General features: G+C 34.0%; 5 protein-coding genes across 6 annotated transcripts; 3 read left to right on the forward strand and 2 right to left on the reverse strand.

Moving 5' to 3' along the window:
- Positions 1 to 917, forward strand: LOC135122603 (uncharacterized). The gene is made up of 3 exons (XM_064046883.1): positions 1 to 316; positions 367 to 593; positions 644 to 917. The coding sequence occupies exons 1-3, from the start codon at positions 55 to 57 to the stop codon at positions 866 to 868; spliced, it is 714 nt and encodes a 237-aa protein (XP_063902953.1). The 5' UTR covers positions 1 to 54; the 3' UTR covers positions 869 to 917.
- Positions 866 to 1,838, reverse strand: LOC135122602 (large ribosomal subunit protein uL10m). The gene is made up of 3 exons (XM_064046882.1): positions 1,694 to 1,838; positions 1,138 to 1,644; positions 866 to 1,092 (listed from the first exon to the last, which is right to left on the reverse strand). Exons 1-3 carry the CDS (start codon positions 1,713 to 1,715, stop codon positions 890 to 892), a joined length of 732 nt encoding a protein of 243 aa, XP_063902952.1. The 5' UTR covers positions 1,716 to 1,838; the 3' UTR covers positions 866 to 889.
- Positions 1,839 to 1,886: 48 nt separating this feature from the next.
- On the forward strand, positions 1,887 to 4,849 carry LOC135122601 (uncharacterized). Its single transcript, XM_064046881.1, has 7 exons — positions 1,887 to 2,162; positions 2,306 to 2,623; positions 2,671 to 2,959; positions 3,013 to 3,267; positions 3,320 to 3,482; positions 3,532 to 3,732; positions 3,807 to 4,849. Exons 1-7 carry the CDS (start codon positions 2,136 to 2,138, stop codon positions 3,832 to 3,834), a joined length of 1,281 nt encoding a protein of 426 aa, XP_063902951.1. The 5' UTR covers positions 1,887 to 2,135; the 3' UTR covers positions 3,835 to 4,849.
- An 813-nt stretch (positions 4,850 to 5,662) lies between these two features.
- On the reverse strand, positions 5,663 to 17,143 carry Acn (Acinus). 2 transcript variants are annotated; one of them, XR_010279422.1, is made up of 8 exons: positions 16,972 to 17,143; positions 15,157 to 16,879; positions 13,677 to 14,298; positions 13,453 to 13,627; positions 13,221 to 13,395; positions 6,219 to 6,340; positions 5,982 to 6,167; positions 5,663 to 5,927 (listed from the first exon to the last, which is right to left on the reverse strand). XR_010279422.1 is itself a non-coding variant. In XM_064046876.1 (7 exons), the coding sequence occupies exons 2-7, from the start codon at positions 16,877 to 16,879 to the stop codon at positions 6,045 to 6,047; spliced, it is 2,940 nt and encodes a 979-aa protein (XP_063902946.1). In that variant the 5' UTR covers positions 16,972 to 17,143; the 3' UTR covers positions 5,663 to 6,044. The 2 variants fall into 2 exon arrangements, 1 of the variants encoding a protein (XP_063902946.1); XM_064046876.1 differs by having other exon boundaries at positions 5,663 to 6,167.
- Positions 17,144 to 17,358: 215 nt separating this feature from the next.
- On the forward strand, positions 17,359 to 23,385 carry LOC135122599 (transmembrane 9 superfamily member 2). Its single transcript, XM_064046877.1, has 5 exons — positions 17,359 to 17,806; positions 17,854 to 18,428; positions 21,785 to 22,095; positions 22,147 to 22,601; positions 22,651 to 23,385. Exons 1-5 carry the CDS (start codon positions 17,660 to 17,662, stop codon positions 23,152 to 23,154), a joined length of 1,992 nt encoding a protein of 663 aa, XP_063902947.1. The 5' UTR covers positions 17,359 to 17,659; the 3' UTR covers positions 23,155 to 23,385.
- Positions 23,386 to 24,149: the final 764 nt, after the last annotated feature.

Genomic DNA, 24,149 nt, shown 5'->3' on the forward strand with positions numbered 1-24,149 from the left:
TGTCTTAATTGGTGAATATTTTACGCGGTAATTTTTAAACATTTGCACAAAAAAATGGACGAACGGGCATTTGACACTTTGGCTGTAAATGTCAGTAAATATGAAATTGCATTCGAAAATTACTGGTTTGCGAGTCAAGAAGAGGGAGTCAATTTATCAGATGCAAAAGCGCAATCATCTAAAGAGTTTTTGGTTCATAAAAGACATTTTCCGGTAATCGTAGAGCCACGGATCTGCACCTGGGACTACTTGCCAAGGCCTGAACTTACTAAGCTGTTACAACTGGAGAAGAGCAGTCAGATGAGGAAGTTTATTGGTAAACCTGTTTCGATTTCAAATATTTTCCATAACTAGATTTCTAAGCAGAAAAGAAACTGAAAAAGAAACCAAAGGGCTTTTGCAGAATCATACTTAGAGAACTTATGCACACTGTGTTAAAATATTGCAAAAAAAGTAACTTCGGCATTGAACAAACTGGAGCCGTCTTATCACAGTTCTACTTGACGCACCTATTATTTACAGGTTCTCTGGACGTTGGAGCTGAAAAACTCTACGACTACTTTAAAAATTTGCAGTTGTGCCATTCAGCACCTGTAATACAAAAATACATTGATAATATTTGTTATGATAATTTTGTTTACAGTTTCCACCCTCCCGCATAAAGTTGTTTAATCTTGAAGAAATCAAGAACATTATGATCTACTTTTGTAAATTATATTTGCGTAATTTGCCCATAATACGATTTATGAGTCTGCCTAATTTCACCTTGAGAGCTAACTTTAACATTGAACCTGATGAATTCATAGGCAAGAAGAAAGGAAAAGGCAAGAAAGGTAAAGGTGAAAAAGGCAAAAAGAAAAAGAAGTAATTTTATAACTATATTATTAAATTATTTGTGCTCTTCTAATTGTTTTACTCTTTCCTGAAGATTTGAGACTAATGTGTTTTGATGTGAGTTTAACTGCTGTGTTAACGTAGTTGTTGCACTATTTAATGTCTGGACTAGTGCAGCTTGCGCTGTTTGTAAATTTGGAATTAAATGTAGCTCCATTACTTCATCTTTACTTATAAACTTGCCTTCGAATATAGCAGCTAAAAAACAAAATTACAAAAGAATTAAAAAATAGCTTCTCTTACCCAGCAAAACCATTTGTGGAAACTTTTTGGTAACTTTCAACAACTGCTTTATATCTGGTTCTGGACTAAACACCATTACATTCTGTGAAACGTAAAAATCTAAAACTGGTTCGAATTTCGTGTCTTTCACCGCCATTTCTAAAGTTTTTTTTCCATAAGTTTTAATATGCATTTTTGCCTTTATAAAAGCAACATATGCTTTATATTGTTGATCTGAATTCATTGAATTGCGATGATAAAAAGCAATAAGTCTTGACTGATCAAACCGTTCTCTAAGCTCGCGAGCAATTATTCTTTGATAGGGGTTATCAACATCTTCAATAATTTTATCTGTAGGTTTCGAGCACAATTCAATTGGCGTTTTTAGTCTTTTCGGATTCAAATACCACGGTTTTGTAAGTTCTGTAAATACTGCTCGATCAAAATGAAGGGGTTTCGGTCGTTGGATATTAATTTTCCCTCGGAAACGCTTCGCCTGTACGACTGGATAAAACCTCTCACGTAAAACTAAAAATTATCATAAAAATTGTGACATTAACATTGTGTACTTCAATACTTCCTCGAACGGCCAGAGCCATTTCGTTTCTCTTCTCGAATCCAAAAATATGCAAATGCCTCTAATAATTTTTAATCATAATCATATGCTTTTCTCTAATTTTATAACCTCACTTTGTTCATTGTCAGAATGTCAAAAGGCGGTGTGTAATCTTGGTTGCATAAGCCTCGGGGTTTTAAAAATCAATAATAAGAAAACAATTATTAAAGGGGTGCGAAATAATACATGGTGAATTGCGTTAAACAAAGCTCAATTTAATTTTAATGTATGCGTAATAAAATGAGTGGTTAACACACCGGTGAAGACTGAAGTAATACGGACGTATGTCGCCTAGCAACTTGCGGCGACGTCCAGCGTCTTCGGCGTCGTAGCATACGATGCTCTATCAGTGTCAGAATATAGGTGAAATCCTTCTTAATCATAGTATCAGCAAAGAATATGAATGAAGTCCAATTATTTCAACGTGCAGGTAAGCTCACTTCCGTTATGTCTAAATTTTTTTTAATGCGACAGAGTTCATATGAAACGCTAAGGATGTTTGCAAATCAATATTTGTGAGCGCATCATACTTTTCTTTATGAATGTTTAAAATGTAATGAAAATCAATTGCAGATAATTACTCTCTTCATGCTATCCTTGATTCCATGGCCGGGACCCACGGTTTTCAAAATATCGTGTCCAAGAGATAATGCTAGAATAGTCAGAAAAATAATTCAGAGCAAATGGATCCCTATTTTGGAAAAATATAAAGTTAGTTTACCAATCGAGTGTCCATTTCATCCCACGAGGGACATTTTTGGACCCCAGCAAGCCGCTAAACAGCAGCATCGACCGTCACAATGGACTTGTGGACTTTGTGGAAAGTCCTTTTTTGAAGAAAAGTATTTGGATATGCATTTCGACAATCGCCATAAAGGCTACATTAATATGGTATTCACCAATTCAAGTATATTTGCATTTTAAAAAATATTTTTTAGGCCGAAGACGCTGTGTGCCTTGCGGATTACTGCGACATTATGAGATGTGACGTGCTGATAACGCAAGACCCTAAAACTGTTTACCCGGATGCAGTAAACACGGATATCGAAATTTGGCGTGAAGCATCGTCCTACACAAAGGCTTTGACTACTTCGGGTCCACGGGAAGTCGCGAAATACACGTTCAAAGACGGAGTTTACCCGCATCTGCAAAAACCTTCTAAAACTTCAACGAAACCTTCAAAGCATTGCCAGAAAAATGAGGCTCCGGATGCGCCTAACACCAACGGTGCTGATACTTTTTTAAGCCTTCTTTAAATTTTATACATGATTGTGTTGTAGACGAGCGTCAATCGGCTGGCGAAGAGGATAAAGTTCAAAATAGTTCGAATAACGTTTGCCAAAACGATCTCGTAGATTCTGCTCTGCCGGCTCCAGATAATCGCCAACAGAGAATAGCTGAACTCCAGAAACTCAAGGCGAATTGTAAACCTGAGGAATTGCAAAAAATAAAAACTAAGTGTGAGATTTTGGTGCGGGACTGTATCGCAAGTTTGCTGATTCAACTCTCGCTGAAAGATTTCAAAGAAGTCGAAGGTAAGTTGATCTTGATCGTCTTCACCAGAAGACTATTTTTTATTTATTGTAGATGAATTAAATAGGGGTGTTTGTTGGTACTTGACTTGTGATAGATATTGGGAGGATACGCAAGCTGATATTCGAAGTTTCCCTTGGGGTTTGCTTTGCATGATTATAATGGTTCTATCTCTTGGGATTTGCATGTGTTATTACATCATCTGGGTGCTATTTGAGTAAGACGTTTCACTTTGTTAAATATCGATTCTCTTATAAATTTTTTAGTACGGATGACGTCAGCGTTGCTAGTGCTAGTATGACGGACAGGTCGACACCGTCTCCGGCGCATGTTCTTAGACAAGAACAACAGACATCGGCAGATGGTCATCAGATTTATACTGAAGACTATTATCTGGCGCCTGATAAAGATAACGAATACATATACGTAACTTATCCACCCGACCTAAAACGGCGGCTTTTGGAAAGGTTCGTGCCTGCTTTTTTCATTTATTAGCACTAAACTTGTAGAACAATAGTAGTGATATGTTTTATTTCTTTAGCTGCTACAATCGAACTACCCGCTTGTGAGATATAGTCAGAAGAAATCGTTTAGCTCAATTATTTGTAGGTAGATTACTTTTTTGTTTAGCGTTTTAAGAAAAAAAAGCCTCCATACTAAAACATTCCACATATGTAGGTAGAAGGTTACTAAATTGTATAATTACATGTGTTTAGTTATATTTTCTAGTAATTTTTCTACAATTTAGAAATTAGTGTAGTGTTACCTTTCAAAGGCCAGTGATAAAATAAAGGTTAACTGGAAAATGATACGACAGCAATTTAAAATTCGACATTTATTCAATATTACAAAGCTGCTGACAAAATGTTTTCCACTGTACAGTTTACATTAACTTGACGGCATCCAAAACCGTATTTTATACATTTCGTAGCAACAACGTCACTTTACTTACAACGTGAACTGTACTCAGCCTACAGCCATTGAGTGAAAAATTATAATAACTTTTTTGTGGTCTTACTGCGTATTTTCAAGCTAAGCTGACAATTTTTTGTCATGACCCAGCTTTATTTTAAATTTATGATTTGATGTAAATTCCCGCTCGTTTGAAATTTATTCCTATTTATGAAAAGTATTTTTTTTTATATTTCCAGTAAATCTATATCTATTACCTTTGGAAATTATTCATAGAGCTGGTTAAAGTCCGACATGCATGTCTACTTTGAACTGTTAAGGCAACTGAATTGGTTTTACGAACGGTGAAGGATTTAATGAATCATCTAAATCTTCTTACAACTTACAGTATGCTGGTCAGCAGCTGCTCAAACTGCCTGGACAAAAATTATAGAATCAATTGACAATTTAAACTGTAAATTAATGTAAGTGCATCTAGAACAAGACCTACAATACAAATTTTTCATTTTTCACATAAACACTTGACATAAAAAAAATTTACATTTCATTTTAAATTCTTGTGGTGTGGCTCAGTATTTTTGAGAAAAATTGCCACGTCGGAGCTTTAATAAAAATAACCTATATTTACATTTTCACTAGTTCAAAAATGACGAACAGTCCAAAATTTTTAAACATGCAAATTTATTGACAAGTGTGTGGTGAACAATTTCAGTTTTTTCTTGTGTTAACAATTTTATAAAATACATTTTTTTCATTTCGCAAAAAAAATATTTAAACATTCATTACTCGTCAATTATTCAATTCAATTATCTGTTCTTTATTAATTTATTCCAAAATCGATTTCCCAGTAGCCATAAAATTTAAATTTTGTGGAGTGGTGTTTTGCACATTATCAGTTCACCTCTCACAGTAATAAAATTGCCGTCTGAGCTTCTACTCTCGAAATTTTTATAAATTTCTGACATCCTTTTGTATGATGGAAACATACATTCAGATTTTCCAGTTAAACTTACTCTATAAAAATATCCATTTTAGATATCATTATCTACATTTGGATTTGTTTGTATAAAAAATATCTACTGTAATTTCGAGGTGACTTAAAAATCACGTTCTTACTTATGACCGCGCTAAGCTGCCCAGTCATGATCAAGCAACTACTTTGTTTTGTTTTTCAATATGACTTAATTATGGTGAATGGGTTGCTTAAGGATCAGACGGTGGCATTTTTATACTTAAATTTGCCATATTTTTTCCTAATCCATCAGCTATAGGCCATCTCTTTATAGGTGTAGTGGTTAGCGTACTATGCTGCACCCTGCTGTTCTTATTTTTTATTGCAACGATGTATATAATTCGTAGTTATAACTTTTGTACATGTGAAAATACTTTACTACGCACTTTTTGAAGCATCGCAATGATTAATGTAAATTTACATTCCTAATCATGTTCATAAATTACGAATTAAAATGTAATAATATTCAGATATTATAATAAAGATTTAATATTGAATCAAATCTAGCATTTACAGAATTTTATGTTTTGTGGAAAAACATTCATCAAATATACAACACTTTGTGAAAAGTATCAGTTGTAAGAAACGTTACTACCTTCACTAAAGTGTAAATTTTAGCTTCTTTAATTCTCCCCCGTTGAATGGAACTCAGTGTGAAACCTATACTGAAAATCCTACAAAAAATAGGATTATCGTCACTTATCCATCATCACTCACGACAAAATTAAGGGAAATGCACTAAATGGTAAGGAAAAATCAAAGTAAATAATTTTTTTTCGTAAACACACTCACTCATTCAATTCGCCATCAATCGCACAACAAAATTAAGTTTATGTATTTTCTTTCCTGCAAAAATTAATCGTATCTACGTCGAAACGCCCCCCGCCCCATTTCTCGTCCTTTCATTCGCGAATTTTCTTCCATTCGTCTCTTGTGTTCCTCCATACGAATTAAGCGCTGTTGCTGTTTCATTGAAATCTGTAAGTAACCCATGTTTAATGTGCAATTATTTTAGGGACTCAACATTACCTCTTCTGGCGACAACGGTTGCCAATATATGCTTGGAGTTGCTTTCGTTTTCAGGAACAGGTCATCCATCAGTTTTTGCGGGACGGACTCTTCGGTTTTCCTCTGCTTCCTGCTGATGAAATCTGCAAACAGATTATAGCGTTAAAAAATCATCACAGTTCCGTTTCCACTTAAATGTGTGCAGAGTATCTTGAATTTTATTTACAAGATATTTTGTGTATTTAGAAATATCGACCTCTTGATCACGAACGTGAAGGAAGGATTAGATACGTTTTAGAAGTAAATAAAATATTTCTTATTGCAAATTAAAAATATTCGTTTTTTTCTTTCTTTTGTGGTGATGGTTTCAAGTTGAATGTTAGTTGTAAAATCACTCTATTTACAACAATTAACTGCAAAGGACTATTTAGAACAACGTCGATAAATACTAGTAGACAGGCATTCGTACAATATTTCAAGAAATATATGTAATATTCTTAAAGCAAACCTAACGGAAAAATCTGTCCACTAGTTTCGGGGATTACGACAAATCTACTAAATCGGAAGATCTACTTTTAATTCTAGGAGCTATATTATGTCGTGAAAACATGAAATCAGCCTTTCGTTAAATTGACCCGACTAGGCTGGGCAAGTAAAAATTGGTCTAAAATTATTTAAAAAGAACTTCTCTCATCCCTGAAAGACAATCAAACATCTAAAGTTGCTTAAATAAACGGAAAATCGAAAAATCCAATACTCGAAAAAAATTGAAAAAATGGAATTGAAAATTTGCGAAATTGAAAGGTAAAAAAATTGGTCTAAATTTATTTCGACAGAACTTCTCTAGCTCCTGAAATAAATCCCGCTTCTTTGAACAATTATAAAATTTGGAAAGTGCGAACAATAGAAAATATATTTAACGAAAAAATCTACTTTTAATTTAGTTTTAGTTAAGTACATGGTTAACTTTTAACTTTGAGTATTTATGTTTACACTTCGAAAAAATTTCAATTATTTGCGGTGTGACATTACTGTAATTTTCGAGTAAAGGGTGTACCGTTCTTGATTTGCTAAAAAAAAAATTGGTCTAAAGAGTTTAGACAGTACTTCCCTCGCTGTCGGAAACTTGACGACTGCATGCCTATTATGTTTTTTTTTCTCATTACATTTTTGTAGTGGGAATTTAAAAAAAAAATTGTGATGACGTCATCAACATTTTTACAAGGACACGTATATCAGTTGGGATAGATGTAGTGTAATGCTAAGAATAAAATTATTGTGTTCCCAAATTTTCGGGAAAATGAATTGGGTCGTTTTGAATATTGATTTCTTATAATCAATAAAATAACGAAACAATTTACTCACGTATACGGCGCCGGTGTGTAATATCTAGAGAGCGGATTTCTGTCGGGCTAGGCAAGGCCAAACTCGGTACGGCTCACACGGGATGCGAATTCATTGCCGTTGCGGACTGCACTTCGTTTATTTGAGATTAGAATAACGTTGTTTCGTTGCACTCTGCTGTTAATTCCCGTTCTCATTTACTTAGCCGTTTGATTAATAAATCGTTAATTATATTTATGGAATTAGTACCGATTAAACGTGACGTAGCCCGACAAAAATCCGCTGTCTAGTAATATGAAAGGCAACTGAAAATCGTTTATGTATAAACATTCTTAATTTAAGATGACAAGCGTAACAGCATACGTGAGAGTCAAACAGAGAAACTGTAAACAAAACGACCATCGGTTTTATTGCTTCGACTTCCGCTTATTATATAAAACATTGCGTTTTATTTTAATTCTTGACGATGAAATTCACAATTGGTTGATTATAAACATGTCTATTTCGCATTCGCGGAACCAAGTGACCGCATAAAACAAATGCAGGTCTGTAATGTTAAAGTCGATGTAAATAAGCGTGCTACCCTTATGTTTCAATCGAGTTTTTCCTTTAACAAATTTTGTGTCTACCAAATTGGGTTGGTTGAGGTGTAATACTAATAATAAGTGTTGCCTTTAATTTAATCAATAAAATAAATTGACTTCATTAATTTTTTTGAACCACCTCTTAAGAAAATTTAAAAAATATGAATGGAATGATAAATCACAAGTACAAACTCATCATATTTTTTGCATTTTAGATAGGATTTATTCAGCAAAATTTAAGGCTGACGTCATCAATTTTTTTAGGAGGGATGAACAAATACATTTTGAACAAAAGTTTACCATGCTTATAATAACTTTAAAATATTCCCAAGATTTCAAAGCATTCGGTTTTGTAATTCCTGATTAAATCGATAAAATAAATTCACGCCTTCATTAATTTTTTTGAGTCACCCTGCATATGCAAATCCAAAAATATGAATGGAATGATAAATCACAAGTACAGACTCATCATATTTTGTACATTTTAGATACGATTTATTCGGCAAACTTTTGAGCTGACGTCATCAGTTTTTTGTAGAAGATAACCAAATATATTTTGACTAAAAATTTATTATGCTCTTTATAACCTTACAACATCTGCAAGATTTCAAAGCATTCGGTTTTGTAGTTCCTGATTAAATCAATAAAATAAATTTACGCATTCATTAATTTTTTTGAGTCACCCTGTATATGCAAATCGAAAAAATTTGAATGGAATGATAAATCACAAGAAGAGACTCACCATATTTTGTACATTTTAGATAGGATTTATTCAGCAAAATTTTGTGGTGACGTCATAAATTTTTTAGGGGGGACGACCAAATACGTTTTGATCAAAAATTTACCATGCTTATGATAATTTTAAAATATCTTCAAGATTTCGAAGCATTCGGTTTTGTAGTTCCTGAGTAAATCAGTAAAATAAATTTACGCTTTCATTTATTTTCTTGAATCACCCTGTATATGCAAATCCAAAAAATATGAATGGAGTGATAGATCACAAGTACAGACTGATCATATTTTGTACATTTTAGATATGATTTATTCGGCAAATTTTCGAGCTGACGTCATCAAGTTTTTGGAGGGGATAAGCAAATATATTTTGACTAAACATTTATTATGCTCTTTATAACCTTAAAGCATCTGCAAGATGTCAGAGCATTCCGTTTTGTAGTTCCTGATTAAATCAATAAAATATATTTACGCATTCATTAATTTTTTTGAGTCACTCTGTATATGCAAATCCAAAAAATATGAATGGAGTGATAAATGACAAGTACAGGCTCATCATATTTTGTACATTTTAGATATGATTTATTCGGCAAACTTTCGAGCTGACGTCATCAAGTTTTTGGAGGGGATAAGCAAATATATTTTGACTAAACATTTATTATGCTCTTTATGACCTTAAAACATCTGCAAGATTTCAGAGCATTCGGTTTTGTAGTTCCTGATTAAATCAATAAAATATATTTACGCATTCATTAATTTTTTTGAGTCATCCTGTATATGCAAATCCAAAAAATATGAATGGAGTGATAGATCACAAGTACAGACTCATCATATTTTGTACATTTTAGATATGATTTATTCCACAAACTTTTGAGCTGACGTCATCAAGTTTTTGGAGGGGGTAAGCAAATATTTTTTGACTAAAGATTTATGATGCTCTTTATAGCCTTAAAACATCTGCAACATTTCAAAGCATTCTGGTTAGCAGATTAAAAATTAAATTTCAAAATATTGTTTTATAATTTTGATTTTTTTTCCAAAAATCTGGACGTTTCGGGTGAAAAGTCGATTCAGAGTTGTAAACTACATGTGTAGGACTATGTTATTTTATACAATTGAAAACCCATTTACTATGTACAATTTTGAAGTGACGTCATCGCATTAGTGGTGGGGATGATTAGACAAATTTTGGTTAGCGTTTTACCATCTACATGATATTCTTAATATAAGTACAAAATTTCACAACAATCGGTCGAGTACTTTCGGAGATTATCTGTCTAATAAAAATCCGGGACGGCAGACGGACAGACAGACGGACAGACGGACGGACAGACGGACAGACAGACGGAAATGGGAGACCTATTTCTTCGTCTTCTAGGGGTCATGAAAGATCGAGAAAACGTAAAAGTAGAGAGTCGGCCGACGGACTCGATTACAATACTTCCTTTGCTTACGCTCGGGAAGTAAAAAGAAGCGAATGAGAATCGAACTCACGAGTGCTGATTTATTCAAATGCTTGGTTGGCGCCCCAGCCCAAGCAGCTACAACGCAGTTGTTTGGACGCGCGCGAGACACAACAAGCAGCGCATATTACAGAAAGATTTTTGTAAAATAATTGTGATTAAAACTGAACGCGGATTCGTAAACTACAAGTGTAGAAGTACATATATGATTTTATAAAATTTTAAAAATATTCATTGTTAAAATGAAGGAGATGGCATCACGTTTTTGGTGGGGATGATTGGACAAATTTTGGTTAGTGTTTAACCATCTACACGATATTCCTAATATACATACAAAATTTGACAACAATCGGTTCGGTAGTTTCGAAGATTACGTGTCTAATAAAAATGGATTATAGACACCAGACAGACAGACGGAAATGGGAGACTACCTTTTTCCTACTCTAGAGGTCATGAACCGTCAAGAAAACATAAAAGTGGCCAAGAATGTAAAAATTGAAAATTTGAAAAATCAAAAATTGAAAAGTAGAAAGATTGAAAATTTGAGTATCGAAAATTGAAAACTCGATAAATCAAAAATCGAAAAGTAAAATATGTAATTATTAAAAAGTCGAAAAACTGAAGAATGGAAAAATTCAAAAAAGAAAATTCGAATATTGAAAAATCGAAAATTCAAAAATCAAAAAGTCGAAAATTCGATGAACCAAATATTCGAAAAAATGAAAATCCGAGAAATCGAAAAATCTAAAACCGAAATTAAAAAAAACCGAATATCGGAAAAGCGAAATATTGAAAAATTTAAACATCAAAAGATCGAGAAATCGACAAACCAAAATATTTAAAATTATAATTTCGAAAAATCCAGAAATGGAGAAAATCCTAAACTCGAAGTGATGAAAAGTTGAGAAGACTTGAAAAATTGAGAAATCGAAAAATTTTAAGCACTGAAAAACCGAGAAGTCGACAAATGGAAAAATCGAAAAATTGAATATGAATTACAAAATTAAAAAATCGTAAAATCGAAAAATTTAAAACACAAAAATTACAAAAACGAGAAAACTAAAATTTAAAAAATCGAAAACTTGAAAAATCTCAAAACTGAATGTACAAAAAACTAAAAACCAAAAAATTGAAAATTCGAATAATAAAAAAAAACAAATGAAAAATCAAAAAATCGGAAAACCAAGAAATTCAAAAATCAAAACATCTCTATCTGCAATTGCAAAATTGAAACATCCAGAAATCGAAGCATCAAAAGATTAGGAAATCGAGAAGTTGAAATAAAGAAATCTAAAAATCGATACGAATAAATAATCAAAGTAGCCCAAAATCGAAAACATAGGATTGAGATATCCAAAAACTGAAAAATCGAGTAATCGAAGTAGAAAAGTTTCCAAAAATTGATAAATCAAAAACCTGAAAAATCGTAAATTGAAGAATTGAAAATCGTAAAATCGAAAAATTGAAGCACTGAAAAATTACAAAAACGAGAAATCGAGAAATCTAAAATTTTAAAAATCGAAAACTGAATGTACAAAAACCTGAAAACCAAAAATTGAAAATTCGAAACATCAAAAAAAAAAAGGAAAATCAAAAATCGAAAAACCAAGAAATTGAAAAATCAAAACATCTGCATCTTGGAAAATTGAAACATCGAGAAATCGAAGCATTCAAAGATCGAGAAATCGATAAATCTAAATGGCTCAAAATCCAAAAATAAATCTAAAAAATTTGAATTTTAAAAAAATCGATAAAACTAAAAAATCTAAAACGAGTAATCGAAAAATCTAAAACTTAAGAAATTAAAAAATTAAAATTACAAAAAACTGAAGAAACGAAAAACTCAAAAATGTCAAAACGGAAACATCGAAAAACTAAGATATCGAGAAATTGAAGTCAAAAAATCTTGAAAAATTGAAAAATCAAAAACCTGAAAAACCACAAAATTGAAGAATTGAAAATCTGAAAATCGAAAAATCGGAACATCGAAATATCGAGGAGTCGAAAAATCAAAAAATCGATTAACTGTAAAATCGAAAAATTTAAAAACCAAAAAAGTGACACTTGTACAGTATAAATAAATTCTGATTTACCATCCTTACGACAACCTTAAAATGTTTGGAAGATTTCAGAGCATTTGCTTTTGTAGTTTCACAGTTAAATTGGAAACTCTGTTGTTCAATTTTAATTTTTGTCCTAAAAATCTGGATATCGAAGGTAAAAACTCAACACGGATTCATAAACCACAAATGCAGGAGGGAGTATCTTATTTTTTATAATTTAAATAACACTTACTAATGTACATTGAGAGGGGATAATCAGCCAAATTTTGATTAGCGTTTTACAGTGTACATGATAATCAAAATACACACATTAAATTTGATAACGAATGGTCTAGTGGTTTAGGTCTAATACAAATCCGAACAGACTGCAGACAGACAGACAAGAGACAGACGGAAATAGGAGACCTATTTTTTCGTACTCTATATTACAAATTGCAACAGATGTTCAAAGGACCAACGGTTTACTGTATGGCAATAATAAAGGGGTCAGATAAATACATTTTCTGGGGACCTCAAATTCTGGGAGGCAGTAACCTTTTGACTAATATTGTTAATAACAAAATCTATTTAATCTTCACTAAAAAATTAACGAATTAAGAACGAAAAACGTAATGAAAAAAAAGGACAAGTCTGAGAGAAATTTAATCTTGAGGTATCGTTAAAAAAATTTAGTCTTTTTCGTCCAATTAATGTTTTTCATTCTAGCTTTCAACATATCTACCCCAAGGATTCAATACATATTGCAAAAAGTTTTACAGTTCCAATTGACTTTAAAATAGATCATCAGTCATTGTTTTCACTGTCTGTTAACTAAACGTTTATTGGCACGACACTTACCATCTGGTGGACTTGCTGACCGCCTGTGTTTTCGACCCCTTTCTCTGCTTCTTGATCTGTCACGCCGCAACTCTTTCTTCCCGATGTCCCATTCCCTGACAGGTACTTCCGTCCTCTTCTTTTCCATCTCCTTGGAATTCTTCTCTTCCGGTCTTGATTTATTTTCAACTGGTTCCTAAATAAAGCAATTTTACATAGCAACTTTTTGTTGTAACTTTAATACAAAACTTACCAAATTTTCCTTCGTAGCTGTTTTTGTCTCTGGTACAGGTGCTGGCGCTGGCGGCGGCGGTGGATTTTTCGCATTTTGCATGTCTTCTTCCGTCGCATAGTCAATAATTAACTTTTTCCCATTACCGATGGGCCACTGAACACCATGCAACGCGTTTCTTGTTGCTTCGGCTTCACTGTAAAGCGTCAATTAAAACAAGATTACATAAACAGATACACACTTACTCCTGACTTTCATATTGCACATAACACTTTGATTTGATTCTGTCCGTCCAGAAGCCTTCTTCTTGTATTTTTCCAGTACGCTCCAACAGTTCCTTCAATTGTTTAACAGTGAAAGGCCTCACTAAGTTCGTGATATACAAGATATTCGAAATCGGGTTTTTGGCCGGGCTTGGAGGTGGCTTCAATTTGCTGGCGGTATCGTCTACGATGCTAATTTTTCGATTAAACGCGATGATATTCGAACTGTCTTCGCCATCTTTTGTTACGGAATTAACAGAAGTTTGCTTTTCGAACGACGGTCTTTCGGAAAAGTCGGATTTGTACTCTACTGATACTTTGCGCTCCAATTTTTTCGCGGAGGTTTCCGTAAGGGATTTTCTTCGCTCTTTTTCGACTTCTACGCTGAGGTCGGGTTCCTCAGGAAATTCTACTGTAGGCCACACTGTTTGTACGCTTTCTAAATCGATTTTCACTAGTGAAGATTTCACATTTGAGTGACCCTCCCATTTACGTTTAATTCGTGAGGGTTTGATATGGCAAATTTCGTCACTCTTATCATTTTCTTTTGAATCTGATTGAACAGATTCTATATTGCGCTTGAGCCTATGTCGAGGAGCCCGTTCTACAAAAGAAAAAGGAGAAGTAGCATTACTCAGTAGACCAATCTATTTCTGTATAAATAACATTGTTCTTCTTGCAACTGTATGTGATTTGTAAAAAAAAAAAATTGGTAAGGGGAGCAAATCAGGTTCCCATAGATCAATGAAAAGTAATGGGAATAAGACGTTCATATCACTGTCATTTGCCCATTTTTTTTTTATCAAATCGTACTACACCAAGCAAAAAAAATTGAATTTTGTTTTTCGTTGAAGCACAGTAAAAAATGACATGAATAAGAAAACGTGTTTTTCAAAGATTTTTCTTGGTGGAGACAAAAATACTAATTTTGTGTGAGTTTGACGTCATTAAATTGTTGGTGAGGGTGATCAGTCTAGTAGTTTTAGAAATTACTTATGTGTCTAATAAAATCACCAACAAGCTTCAGCTATAAAATAGTTGGTGCTAAAGTTTGTCCAGAATTATAAGAATTTTATGGACTCCCAACGTTAATTTGTTTCACAGCTCAGGCGTCAATTCTTTTTGTACAGGTAAAGAGCTTGTCAGGGGAAAGCCGATGTTTTCTGTACCTGAGTTCGCCCGGCTCTTCAGCTGTACAATAAAATTGACAACAGGGCTGTAAAACGAATTAACTTTGGGAGTCCATAAAATTCTTATAATTCTAGACAAACTTTACACTTTTAGAGACTGTTAATTTAACATCTTCGTATTCTAGACATTGTGAAATGCCAAAAAAAATTTTTTTTTCAAAAATTATTATTTGATGACATTGTAATGCAAGTTGAGAAATTATTAGGACAGAACTGCCATTAAATGTAAAGTGTAAACTAAAAATGATAAAATTATAAATCAAAGCCCTTACCTTTACTTCTCTGCTGTTTTTCTTCTGCTGTTGGTGATGGCGAAACCTTTTCTACAGATTTGTCTCGCGTCTTTTTTTCTGGCTCTATTTCTGGCACCTTTTTTTCTGGTTCTATGTCTGGCACCTTTTTTTCTGGTTCTATGTCTCGAACTTTTTTTTCTGGCTCTATGTCTCGCGCCTTTTTTTCTGACTCTATGTTAGGCGTCTTTTTCTCTGGCTCTATGTTTCGCGTCTTTTTCTCTGGCTCGACATTTCGCGTCTGTTTTTCTGGCTCTACGTCTCGCGCTTGTTTTTCTGGTACTGTGTCTTGCGCCTCTGTTTCTGGCTCCACTGTATCAGATTGATTTGTTTCAATATTATCAGAAGACATTTCTTGTTCAATTTTCTCTTCTGTGTATTTTTCTTGAGCCACAGGTTCTGCTGCTTTTTCTAATACATTTTTGTCTGTAGACTGCTCTTCAACGTCTTTCACCTCAGATTCTTTTGTTGACGACTCCACAGTTTCTTCTACTATATCATGTTTCTCTGGCTCAACTGACTCCTCTTCAACAGTTTTTTTGTCTTCAGACTGCTCAACATTTTCTTGAAGTTCAGGTTGTAACGTTTCTTCGTGTAATACTTTAAGACTTTCTTCTTGCTGATCTTGTGAAACATCTGGATGTTCAATTTTGTTGTCAGATTCAACATCCTGATGTTCAATTTTGTTGTCAGCTTCAGCATCCTGAGGTTCATTTTTGTTGTCTGATTCAACGTCCTGATGTTGAGTTTGACTATCTGATTCAACATCCTGATGTTGAGTTTGGCTGTCTGATTCAACATTTTGATGTTCACTTTTCTTGTCGAGTTCTTTTTCACATTTTTTATCATTCTCGTTTTTCAGAATGACACTAAGAGGCTCGTCATCGTCAGACTCCTTATTTTCTGTGTTACCACAGGACTCAGGTTTGGTTTTAGAAACGTTCGTCTCATCTCGTTCATTGTCAGAATCACGACCAACATTACTAGCGGATTCTTCGACGTTTTCATGCCCCTGGACAGTTTCATTTACATTTTGTAAATTGTCGACATCGACCTTATGGTCATTCTCATTATCAACTGGCTTATCGATAGAGGGTGACTGAGGCGTCACCTGTACATTTTCAGAAATTTCATTGTTCGTTTGAAGTTCAGGCTCACTTAAGTGCGGTGACTTTTCTATTTTTGACTTATGTTTACCTTTAGACTTACCTTTACCTTTCTTCTCTTCCGATTCTTCTTCACCTTCTTGACTAGATAAAACGTCGGTTCTTACGATCGGAGATCCTTGCGAACGAGTTCGTCTCGCTGTTTTATCCTCAGAACTCGTCGTTTCGTCTTCAGTTTGACTGTTGGATTTACTGCGTCGCGTCTTGCTTTTTCCCGGCGATTCTGGCGACGGTCGAGTTAAGCAAATCTTTAATTTTTGAATTTCTCCTTTGGGGCTATCTTCCGTCGACGTAACCTTCCACATAGATTCTTCCGAATTCTCCTCATCGGTGGGAGTGTGACTTTTTGTTGTTGTATCAGGAGTATCTACAGGCGCCGAACGTTTCGTCACTGTCAACACTTCCTCTTCAGAATCACTGGACTTCGACGGAGACCGTTTACGACGCCTGGAACGGCGCGTTTTGGGCGGCGTTTCTGTCTCTTTGGATGATTTATCGGACGCCGCTTTTTGGGCATTGCGAGTGCTTTTACGTCGCATCTGAAAAAAAATTCAAAGATAGGTTAGGGACCCAAACGACGCCATTGCTGAAACAATTGAAGAAAAAATCGTCCACGTTAAAATCAAATTACCCTAATAAAACGTTCGCTGATATGGTTAATAACAACTATAATTAAATTCTACCCATTCTCCTCTTGATACTCAATCGCTATTTATTATTTCTTTATAAAGCACGCCACTTTACGAATTGACTCCACAAACAAATTGCGGATGCGCTTGCGTACTCGAAAAACACTTCAAAACAGTGACTCAAGCCGCAAAATGGCGGATGCTCATCATGCCAACATAAATTCCATTTCAAATTTTTCCTAAATACCGACTCGGAACGATGCCTAAAATACTACTTAATTAGCAATTATCTAGAAACAATTAACGTCGAAACAAAATATTCTTTGCAAACTGGGACAGTTTGAGTTGAATTTTCAAAATAACGTCACAACAACCGGCAATGGGTGGCGTTATTGTGTTGGCACCCCTGTAGGAGATTGTCAAAAATCAACATGATTCTCTGCGAAAATTTGTGAATTTTATCTCATTCGAACACGAAGCCTAAGAAAAGACCCTAACTGCACTTTGGTAATTTCCTGTATCGCTGCACATTCATATTCTTACAAATTGTAACAAGGGCTTGAAACGTAGAAATTTGTGTCGTGGTAATTTTTATCAGTGAATTATCGTGGTGACGTTTCGCGTTTTGTGTAGGCGATTTTTATTATTGTTATCTCAGTAATATATTTTTTAATGAAAGTAACAAAATAAATGCAGAAGATTTGTCCAAGAACGATGTATTTAACGAGTTCATTATGCATATTATTATTGTGGCATGTGACAAACATTGAAGCCTTTTATTTACCTGGCCTGGCGCCTGTAAATTATTGTCAAAAAGGTTATTCAGACACGTGTAAAGTAAGTAATTTGAGGAAGTAGGAACACTTTTAATAAATGCATTTTAGGCTGAAGTACTACTATATGTAAACAGACTGAACACTGAGGAGTCGGTAATTCCCTATGAGTACAATTACTTTGACTTCTGTCAACCTGACGCTGATAGGAAATCTCCAGTGGAAAACTTGGGACAAGTAGTGTTTGGCGAACGGATTCGTCCTTCACCCTATATACTCGAATTTATGAAAAATATTAGTTGTAAAGAGGTTTGTAAAAAAGAGTACTCTGGGAATGATCCATCAGCGAACCGTCGTCTAAGTATTTTAAGGAAAGGCATTACATTAAATTATAAACATCACTGGATTGTTGATAATATGCCTGTAACTAGCTGCTATGAGACTGAGGATAGTAAACAGTATTGCACCACAGGATTTCAAATGGGGTGTTTTGCAAGAGATGGAAGAGATACCTGCTTGAGAAGTCCTGACAGACAGAATGCTTATTACATTTATAATCATGTGGACTTGACAATTACATATCATTCAGGAGAACAAGAGGAATGGGGCAATAAGTTCAAAAGTAATGGAGGCAGAATCATCTCCGTTAAAGTTGTTCCCAGGAGCATTTATCATAAGGACGAAAGGTAACCAGCTAAATTTTATGATTTGTAACGCCCATCATTGTTTGTAAATTTGTGAAGGCTATTATAAAATGAATGAAAAACCTACAGGTATAATAAATGTTGATGTTAATATTTATTGTTCAGAGATAATGACACTAATCACAATAAATGGTCTACTAGACTTTTCGTCATGGTTATAAAGTGGAAAATTTTAATGTTCTTGCAACTAGTTAGTGCGTTAACAGTTTATAGATTGCAATCTGCTGGATATTTACAGAGTACACATAGTATGACAAAAAATTACAAAAAAAGTCTTATTGTTCAGATTTGCCCACTATATAAGATAAGATTAATTTTTCAAAAACATTGTAATATTGCAGTGTTTAAGAAAATATACGTCAAGACAGAAATTAGAAATGGTCGAAATGACAAAAATAATCGTTTTAAAAGATTTTTGTAAGCAAATTTTGTACATAAATAATGACCGTCTCCCGCGTCCATGGTCCTAATTATGGACTGCCGAAAATACCAGAGCCTTTGGAGATGCCTGAATTTCGATAAATGTCGGGCTATGTTTGCAGTTGTAATCCAACCTTGTCTCTCTCGAACGGTTCGGGTACTTTCGGTAGTGCATTGCCGAGACCATGGCCGAGGGAGACGGTCATTAATCATTATTAATGGACCCATCTGTACATCAGGTCTCCATTGAAAAAGTCATCAAGTCATCTTGATATTTACTTCCCGAGCTTAAGCGAAGAAAGTATTGTAATCGAGTCCGTCGGCCGACTCTCTACTTTTACGTTTTCCCGACCTTCCACGACCTCAAGAAATAGGTTTCCATTTTCCGTCTGTTGTGCCTGTCTCTCTGTCCATCCGTCTGTCTGTCTGCCGTCACTGATTTTTATTAGACAGATAATCTCTGAAAGTACTGGGCCCATTGTTGTGAAATTTGTATTTACATTAAGAATATCATCTAGATGGTAAAGCGCTAACCAAAATTTGTTTAATCGTCCCCACTAATAATGTGATGACGTCATTTCAAAATTGTACATTGTAAATTAAGGTGACCAGATTTCAGAAGTCCGAAATCGGAACATTAGTTTCCATTTCCATCGTAATCTGATATATAACTGCTTTGAAAATGTTTACTTGTAAGATACTAACAGTACTGACCTCTGTTGACATTTAAAACAGCGCTGACAACCGTATCGATACAAGTTTTGTTCCTAATTTTTCACAAAATAAGATTACTATTCATGAAAATTAGTGATTTATCCGAGGATTTATCTTTATTCTTATCAGGTTTATAGAAATCGGAACATTCACGGAACAAATGTTTTAATCGGAACATTTATTGGATGAAATTTGAAATCGGAATTAAAGTATTGAAATCGGTACAGTTCCGATCAAATCGGAACGTCTGGTCACCTTATAAGTAAATGGGTTTTAAATCGTATAAAATAACACAAACCTACACATGTAGTTAAAAAAAAAAATTATAAAACAACGTTTTGCTGCATAACCGAATGCTTTGAAATCTTGCAGATGTTTTAAGGTTATGATAGTCCTGATAAATTTTTAATCAAAATATATTTACTTATCGCCTCGAAAAAATTGATGACGTCAGCTCAACATTTTGGCGAATAAATCTTATCTAAAATGTAGAAAATGTGTATGATGAGTCTGTACTTGTGGTTTATCATGTACCCCACTGTCGGCTGTGTAAATTAACTTATTTACATAAAGATATGGATTTTGTAGAAATATCTGCCGCAACAGTTAAAAAAATTCGTTTAATTTAAAAATTGTTTAAATTATATCTTCCTGTTTTGTAAATGAACCGTCAATAAATAATCTTATTATCATTCCATTCATATTTCTTGGATTTGTTTTTACAGGGTGACTCAAAAAAATTAATGAATGCGTAAATTTATTTTATTGATTTAATCAGGAACTACAAAATCGAATGCTTTTAAATCTTGGAGATGTTTTAAAGTTATCATAAGCATGATAAATTTTTGATCAAAATGTATTTGCTCATCCTCCTAAAAAATTGATGACGTTACCTAAAAATTTTGCTGAACAAATTCTATTTAAAATATAAATAATATGATCAGTCTATACTTGTAATTTATCATTGCATTCATATTTTTTAAATTTACGTATACAGGATGACTCGAAAGAACGAGTCACCCTATTTTCCCCTTTCAAGTTGTACAGTAATGGAGTCCATTGGGCGATTTGGTACTTTCATATTTTCTCGATATTTCATAACCTCAAGGTCGTAGCTAGGGGGAGGCTAAGAGATACTGAGCCTCCCCTAGATCTAGACAAGTTTATAATTAACCAAATGTGAATTATAACATCGAAAATCAAAATAAAATGCAATATTTTATTCAAGAAGCGGAAGTCAGAGCAATAAAAAGTCTGGACCGTCGGAATTGTGATCCGGTTATTGTAATTCGTAGAAAACATCTTTCAGTTTAGTTTCTGTTTCATTGTTACGTCTACAGGTTGATAAGTGTTATCGCTATTTGTCTTAAATTACGAGTATCATAACTGATTTTCAGTTCAGTCTTCAGTCGCACTTCTGTTTTTACATACGGCAGACGTGATTAAATTGTTTCGTAATTTTATTTAAATCACGATTCAAGAATAATGTCATACAATACTTTTATTATTAGTATTACAATGCATCTATCCAAACTGATACGTATGTCCTTACAAAAATGTGGATGACATCAATACAAATTTTTTTTTTACCTTTACTCAAACATTAGGTACAGTTTGTAATCATAAAACACATACGTTTTTCGCCACGTTTTCTTCCATCAAAAAAGGAACGCTAACTTGATGACTTTTTCATTTGAACATCCGTTAAATTAATATGGATAGAATGAATTGAAATGAGAAGCCAGCATATTCTTATACTTGACTTAAGAAACGTTAAGAAAAAATAAGATTTCACATTTCCCAAAATTGCTATGTTCAGTAACTTTTCTTAACTATGTCGTTTGAGAAGGAAACGTGATGTAGGAGTTCTAATTTATTTTATAATATTAATCCTGCATTTTTAAAATTTTCATATTTATGTTAGAATGAAAAATAGAAATCCATATACGTAATGTTACTTTTAAGTGACTAGATCGTTTGAGGAGTAGGACATTAATTTAACTTGAATTTGTAAAATTTAAATAATTATTAATTGAAAGACAAAATTTGACCATTAATCTTTTGGTTAAAAAACACAATCTACATTGTTTTAAAAATGCCTAATGACAAAAAAGATGTTGCTTCTTGAAAATTTTAAACCACCTTTTGCGTTGTTGGCAAGATTTTTTTATATTGAATATGTTATTATATAGCAATATTTTCAGAAACCTGGACTGCTCGCCGCAAAATACGAAAACATTAGAATTGAAAACATCACTCAAGTCTGATGAAAAATACGAAATAATATACACCTACGCCGTTACTTTTGTTCAAAATAATGCCGTTAAGTGGTCATCCAGGTGGGATTACATTTTGGAATCAATGCCACACACCAACATTCAGTGGTTCAGCATTTTAAACTCGCTAGTTATCGTTTTGTTTTTGTCGGGAATGGTTGCCATGATTATGTTGCGGACCCTTCACAAAGACATCGCCAGGTACAACCAAATCGACAGCGGAGAGGATGCACAGGCAAGTATTGTATTCACACTAGCTAATTTGGTTACATGTTTAAATTAATAGGAAGAATTCGGTTGGAAACTTGTCCATGGAGATGTCTTCAGGCCGCCTAGAAAAGGAATGTTACTTTCAGTTTTGCTGGGTTCAGGCGTCCAAGTATTTTTCATGACTTTGGTAACTTTAGCGTTTGCTTGCCTTGGCTTTTTAAGTCCTGCAAATCGAGGGGCTTTGATGACGTGCGCCATGGTACTTTACGTTCTGCTTGGTTCGCCAGCTGGTTACGTCTCGGCAAGGATATACAAGAGTTTTGGAGGCGAGAAGTGGAAGTCTAACGTTCTGTTGACTTCAATGTTATCTCCCGGGATTGTTTTTGGATTGTTTTTCGTGATGAATTTAGTATTGTGGAGTAAAGGAAGCTCCGCAGCTGTGCCTTTCAGCACTTTGGTAGGCCTACTTGCCTTGTGGTTATTGGTTTCGGTGCCTCTGACGTTTGTGGGGGCATTCTTTGGCTTTCGAAAAAGGGTAAGCGTTTGATGTTGTATGTTATAATTATGCGAACTTTGTGTTGTAGGCTCTTGAGCACCCCGTGAGGACGAATCAGATTCCACGGCTAATTCCAGAACAGTCCATCTACACTCAACCGGTTCCCGGAATAGTGATGGGTGGCGTTTTACCCTTCGGTTGTATTTTTATTCAGCTTTTCTTCATTTTGAATTCGATTTGGTCTTCACAGATGTATTATATGTTCGGTTTTCTCTTTTTAGTTTTCATAATTTTAGTGATAACTTGTGCAGAGACGACAATTCTTTTGTGTTACTTTCATTTGTGCGCAGAAGATTACCACTGGTGGTGGCGGTCGTATCTGACATCAGGGTTTACAGCAGTTTATTTGTTTTTGTACTGCTGTCACTATTTCTTCACAAAACTGCAGATCGAGGATGCGGCATCTGCATTTCTTTATTTTGGTTACACGTTGATTATGGTATTTTTGTTTAATTTGTTAACAGGAACGATTGGATTTTTTGCTTGTTTCTGGTTTATTAGAAAAATTTATAGTGTGGTTAAAGTTGACTGAAGTGGTACTTTTATTTTATTGTGATTTTTACCAACATAATTGTAACGTATTTATTTTTCGTTAAGTTCCCATTTCTGAATTATTTCAGCACAGTCTAGCAAATGAAATATTTTTCATGAAAATAATAAAATCGATAATAAATGAAGATTAACTCACGTCTAAATCTTGTGATGTATTAATTTTCTGTACGCAATTGTAATATAATAAATAGAAATAAATTTTATTGTATAATTTAGTATTTTATGTAAGCAAAAGTCTGTGTCCTTTGACAATAAAGGAATGCACAATTACGTCGTTTATTACATTTCTGAATGACTTTGATGTACTACTGGAAAAATTCTGAACTACCATAGAACTTTCCGTATCCCGAAAGCACAACAAGTACTTATAAATGTGCGGTTTGTTTTTCAACAAACATGGTGTTACAACTTGTTAAGACATTCTGCTGTGATCTCCAAGTTTTCGGAAAACTAAAAAAATAACCATCTATGAAATAATGTACAAAATTATACACATATTTTTATATATTATTATGACACAAATTTTAGTTGACGTTCCAGACTCCCTGGATAAGTGCTAGTTTTTACCAAAGTTTCCAAAAAATCTTCATGCATGCTCTGGGATAAATCAGTAAACGTTTACTGTTATAGTAGATATAGTAGCCGTACATAGAGTCGAAATTTGCGAATAAAAATAAAATAAAACCGGTTCAAACGGAGCCGACGGTGGCCTGCAAATTCTGACGTCAATGTGGCACACGTTGCACAGAGACGTATTTAATATTAAATGTCATCTTTTCCGTTACGATATAATCTGTTTAATTTCTGAGCTCAATCTCGTCAATAAAAACGAAGCTCTGTTCACTGTACACAAGTTGTGTATGGTATATTCATCGTTGCGGAGGTAGGTGGAGCGAAAAACCTAGTCATCTTAGCAGCAAACATTATTATTTATTATTACGCTTGTTGAAATAAATTTTCAAACTTCCATCTTTC

The sequence above is a fragment of the Zophobas morio genome, unplaced genomic scaffold (genome assembly GCF_036711695.1).
Source record: "Zophobas morio isolate AGI-343-1 ecotype UQ-CSIRO unplaced genomic scaffold, CSIRO_AGI_Zmor_V1 ptg000005l, whole genome shotgun sequence".
Lineage (NCBI taxonomy): Eukaryota > Metazoa > Arthropoda > Insecta > Coleoptera > Tenebrionidae > Zophobas > Zophobas morio.

Excerpts from the sequence above, each read along its gene's own strand:
- LOC135122603 (XM_064046883.1), top strand. The coding sequence starts at position 55 with ATGGACGAACGGGCATTTGACACTTTGGCTGTAAATGTCAGTAAATAT. Across the intron at positions 317-366 it reads TCAGATGAGGAAGTTTATTG|AAAAGAAACTGAAAAAGAAA; the intron begins GTAAACCTGTTT and ends ATTTCTAAGCAG. Across the intron at positions 594-643 it reads AGTTGTGCCATTCAGCACCT|TTTCCACCCTCCCGCATAAA; the intron begins GTAATACAAAAA and ends TTTTGTTTACAG.
- LOC135122602 (XM_064046882.1), bottom strand. The coding sequence starts at position 1,715 with ATGGCTCTGGCCGTTCGAGGAA. Across the intron at positions 1,645-1,693 it reads GGCTCTGGCCGTTCGAGGAA|TTTTACGTGAGAGGTTTTAT; the intron begins GTATTGAAGTAC and ends GATAATTTTTAG. Across the intron at positions 1,093-1,137 it reads TCCACAAATGGTTTTGCTGG|CTGCTATATTCGAAGGCAAG; the intron begins GTAAGAGAAGCT and ends TTTGTTTTTTAG.
- LOC135122601 (XM_064046881.1), top strand. The coding sequence starts at position 2,136 with ATGAAGTCCAATTATTTCAACGTGCAG. Across the intron at positions 2,624-2,670 it reads ATAAAGGCTACATTAATATG|GCCGAAGACGCTGTGTGCCT; the intron begins GTATTCACCAAT and ends AATATTTTTTAG. Across the intron at positions 2,960-3,012 it reads GGATGCGCCTAACACCAACG|ACGAGCGTCAATCGGCTGGC; the intron begins GTGCTGATACTT and ends ATTGTGTTGTAG.
- Acn (XM_064046876.1), bottom strand. The coding sequence starts at position 16,879 with ATGCGACGTAAAAGCACTCGCAATGCCCAAAAAGCGGCGTCCGATAAA. Across the intron at positions 6,341-13,220 it reads GTCAGCAAGTCCACCAGATG|ATTTCATCAGCAGGAAGCAG; the intron begins GTAAGTGTCGTG and ends ATCTGTTTGCAG. Across the intron at positions 6,168-6,218 it reads AACCGTTGTCGCCAGAAGAG|ATTTCAATGAAACAGCAACA; the intron begins GTAATGTTGAGT and ends GGTTACTTACAG.
- LOC135122599 (XM_064046877.1), top strand. The coding sequence starts at position 17,660 with ATGCAGAAGATTTGTCCAAGAACGATGTATTTAACGAGTTCATTATGC. Across the intron at positions 18,429-21,784 it reads ATTTATCATAAGGACGAAAG|AAACCTGGACTGCTCGCCGC; the intron begins GTAACCAGCTAA and ends CAATATTTTCAG. Across the intron at positions 22,096-22,146 it reads CGGAGAGGATGCACAGGCAA|AATTCGGTTGGAAACTTGTC; the intron begins GTATTGTATTCA and ends ATTAATAGGAAG.